Source organism: Cucumis melo, chromosome 10 (genome assembly GCF_025177605.1).
Source record: "Cucumis melo cultivar AY chromosome 10, USDA_Cmelo_AY_1.0, whole genome shotgun sequence".
Classification (NCBI taxonomy): domain Eukaryota; kingdom Viridiplantae; phylum Streptophyta; class Magnoliopsida; order Cucurbitales; family Cucurbitaceae; genus Cucumis; species Cucumis melo.
In genome coordinates, this window is record NC_066866.1 from 6,773,739 (window position 1) to 6,777,220 (window position 3,482).

At 38.4% G+C, this 3,482-nt stretch overlaps 1 protein-coding gene across 1 annotated transcript; it reads right to left on the reverse strand.

The window, feature by feature from the left end:
* On the reverse strand, window positions 1–2,203 carry LOC103500230 (probable E3 ubiquitin-protein ligase RHC2A). Its single transcript, XM_008463467.3, has one exon. It carries the CDS (start codon window positions 1,811–1,813, stop codon window positions 662–664), a length of 1,152 nt encoding a protein of 383 aa, XP_008461689.1. The 5' UTR covers window positions 1,814–2,203; the 3' UTR covers window positions 1–661.
* Window positions 2,204–3,482: the final 1,279 nt, after the last annotated feature.

Sequence of the window (3,482 nt, forward strand, 5' to 3'; positions counted from 1 at the left end):
TTGAATACAAACGCCAATAAAGCAATTTATTTCTAGCAATATACATCATCATTACAAGCATAAGATGTGAAAAACAATAGTCAAGCAAGTAATTAACTAGATGCAGTATTCATCACGTGCATCACAAGAGCTCACATATTCTTTAAAATAACCGAATCATATTAAGAAGGAAAAAAAAACTGAGCCTAACAACATATTTAAGTAGTAAATACTTGATAGCAGATATTGTAAAGATACGAAGTTGCAAGTGCTCTAGCTCCATCTCTGAGACTGGTTTCTAAAAGACTATATTAATGGGTTGTGCACCTTGCTCTACTAAAGAACCTTCAAGCATTTAAATGTAAACCTTGTGTGTTCCATCATTTTCTAATGCAGTAGGAGGTACCTCTCTTCTTTTCTTCTGCTCAAGGATGACTGCATTTATTTTCCACATTTCTATTGCAATATCTCTTATCAAATAACCCAAAAAGGAGAAAAAAAAATCTTTCTTCACCCGAGAAACTCTGATTTTTATCAATATAAAGCTGGGAGAACTGCCTCCATTCCCACCCAAATTCAAATTTTGCTATTTACAGCAATAAATAAGCCTGCCCCTCAAAGTCCCAATCCCAGCTAGAACTTCTTCAAGTAATTAACTTTTCTAACCAACCAAATTCCCAAATCACCAGCTGATTGTTCCACTGTTAACCTCCATAGACCATGTGCGCCGTCTCCTTGGCTCGCTATTGAAATGTGGGAGTGGTCTACTACTCCTCGAAGGACCAGAATCACTTGTGGAGTTTGAAGTAGATGCAATTGACCTCATTGATCCGCCAAAGCAAGCAAACATATTGCGAATCATTCGGCCCCACCCGCCTCTCTCCCTACCCCTGCCTCTCGAAGCAAATGATACTCTTCTGGGAAGACCACCATTAGTAAAACCACCATCCACTTCAGTGTAAACAACCGGAAGCTCTCTCTCCCCACCTCTTCTGCCGCCATGAAACCGCCCTACCGCAAACCCCCCACCCGGTAACCTCCAAATGGTTAAGCCAACATTCTCCTCCCCATTCGAGGTCACAGATCCCCCATTTTCGCCACTTTCAGCAGCATCCAGAGAGTTCTGATTATCAGATGGCAATTCATGGCGACAAACTGGACAAGAATTTCGAAGGGAAAGCCAAGGTAGAATACAATCACAATGATAAATATGCTTACAGGGCATCTCCCGAGCTTCGTTTCCCAATTCGAATGCTTCTTTGCAAACAGCACAGTGTGACTCAGTTGCCAAATGATTTTCACAGATTTGAATAGTGGGCATTGATTCAATAGCAGCCTTTGACGCCGGCGGATTCTCAAACCGCCCAATACCGTTCATTTCAATCTGAGAAAGTTGTTCCAGAAGCCTATCAAACCCAGACCCCAACAAAAACTCGGACATACTCGGTGGCAGAGGTCTCAGGCCAGAACCACCACCATCATCATAATAAAGCTCAAACCGACGACTTTCTCCAGCTTCACTCCCATCAGACGGCCCACGAAGAACAATCACAGGATTAAAAGGGGAGCGATCCCCTCCATTCCTCCGAGATCTCCTCAGCCCAGATCCCAAATTCTGCCCCGAATTCGAGCGGTTGCCGATCATATACATTGCCGCAGCCGGAAACCTCCTCCGCGGTGCCGCCTCCACGTTCACCAACCTCGATGGCTGTTCGATCTGTTCAACGAATCCACTATTACAATCAGGGCACACAACTGAATCCTGATTAGAAACCCTAACAAAGTGACTGCATCGGTAACACCAGTAGGAAGACGCCGCCGCCATGGACGACATCAACAAAACTCAATCAAACCAATCACCAACCCCACAAATCGAAGAACCCCACAAAATTTCAATCCTACCAAGACCAGAAAACAACAGAAACGAACAACCCCAGAAACAAAAATAAAACAGAACGCCCCCCACAATCAAAATGTCGGCCACGAACCCCAAAAAGAAAAGAAGAAATCAAATTAAAAACAAAAAAGAAAGAAAAAGGGGGAAATAAAAAAGAAGAAGAAGAAGAAGAAGAAGAAGGTTGAATTGAATTGGGGGAGTGTGAATTGGGAAATGGGGAATTCGATTAAAGAACCCTAGAAACAGTGGGGCCAACGAAATTGGGGTGGAAAAGGTTTGAAAGGCGGAGGATTTGATTTTGGGAATTTTGTAAAGAAAACAGAAAATGGAACGAACTGAATTATAAGGGAAAAATTGGCTGCAGACGGTAAAACCGCGTCGTCTCCGTTACTGTTGGCGTCTTACCAACGCTTTTTTCAGTTTGGGGACACGTGGTCCCAATCTGCTTCGTTCAATTTAACGACGTTACCAGATGTTGCAAAATGCTGTGTACTTCCCCCGACTGACCAGCCGTTTGCCGCTTCAAATTTTAACTTTTCAACGCGTGGACGTCTACTTTTTTATTCCCTTCATTTTATCCAAATCAATTTTTTTTTAAAAAAAAATTAAATTATAAATTTTATGTTATTTTATAATATGATATAAAATAATTTATAAATAATTAATTCAAACATGTTTTATTGGTGGTGTTACAGTTTACACTATCCACCCACTTGTACAGTTTTTCACCCATAAATTTTGTTTACATTTATAATTTTTAATATTACTATTTCTTTTTATTTTATAAGTGTTAGCTTCCTAAAATATGTTTTTGAACATTTGTTTTTACTTGGTCATGTTGCGGGTCAAACTGTGACCAAGGCTTTGACCCAAGAGGTGAATGGACCTCCAAAAACTTTTCTCACTTACATCGATAAAAAGAGGTCTTTGAACGATAAATTAGCTGTATTGAACTCGAAATCTCTAGCAAAGAGGAGATGATGGTAGGGTTGAGCCAATTCTCGCCACCTAACTACTTCAGCATATTCACACATTAGGTTACAAACACCACACTCCAAGAGCCATATAATAAATATTTAGGTTTCTGAAACTCGTAGAAGTCATCAATTGGTGTTCTAGTCCTATACACTTGATTTTGTGAATTTAACTATCATAGCCTATGTGTTGTGACATTGTACTAGTGTGGTATCTTGAACAAATGAATTTGTTTCAAACTCAATTGCGTAAGGACAAACTTGACAAGATTCACTTACAATAAGTTTAGACTTTCAAAATTACAAGTTTAGTTCCCAAACATTCAGAATCTAAAATTTTCATTAAATATAAAATTTAAATTTATATGATTAATAGATTAATTAATATTTTAAAATTTTGAATTTGTCAACTTACTACATAATTAAAAGTTTAGAAACTTTATAATTTAACATCATTCAAATTGATTTCTTCTTTATGAACTTCTTTACCTATCTCCTTTTTCTCTTCAACTTTTGGAGTGTTACAAGTGTTTTAATCATCGAGGTTCAAAATTATAATGGATATAAAATATACTATTTTTATATTGATGATTTCACAACTAATTCCATTTTTTTAGTATATCAGTTAGGAT

Coding starts and splice junctions, on each gene's coding strand:
- LOC103500230 (XM_008463467.3), bottom strand. CDS start 1,813: ATGTCGTCCATGGCGGCGGCGTCTTCCTACTGGTGTTACCGATGCAGT.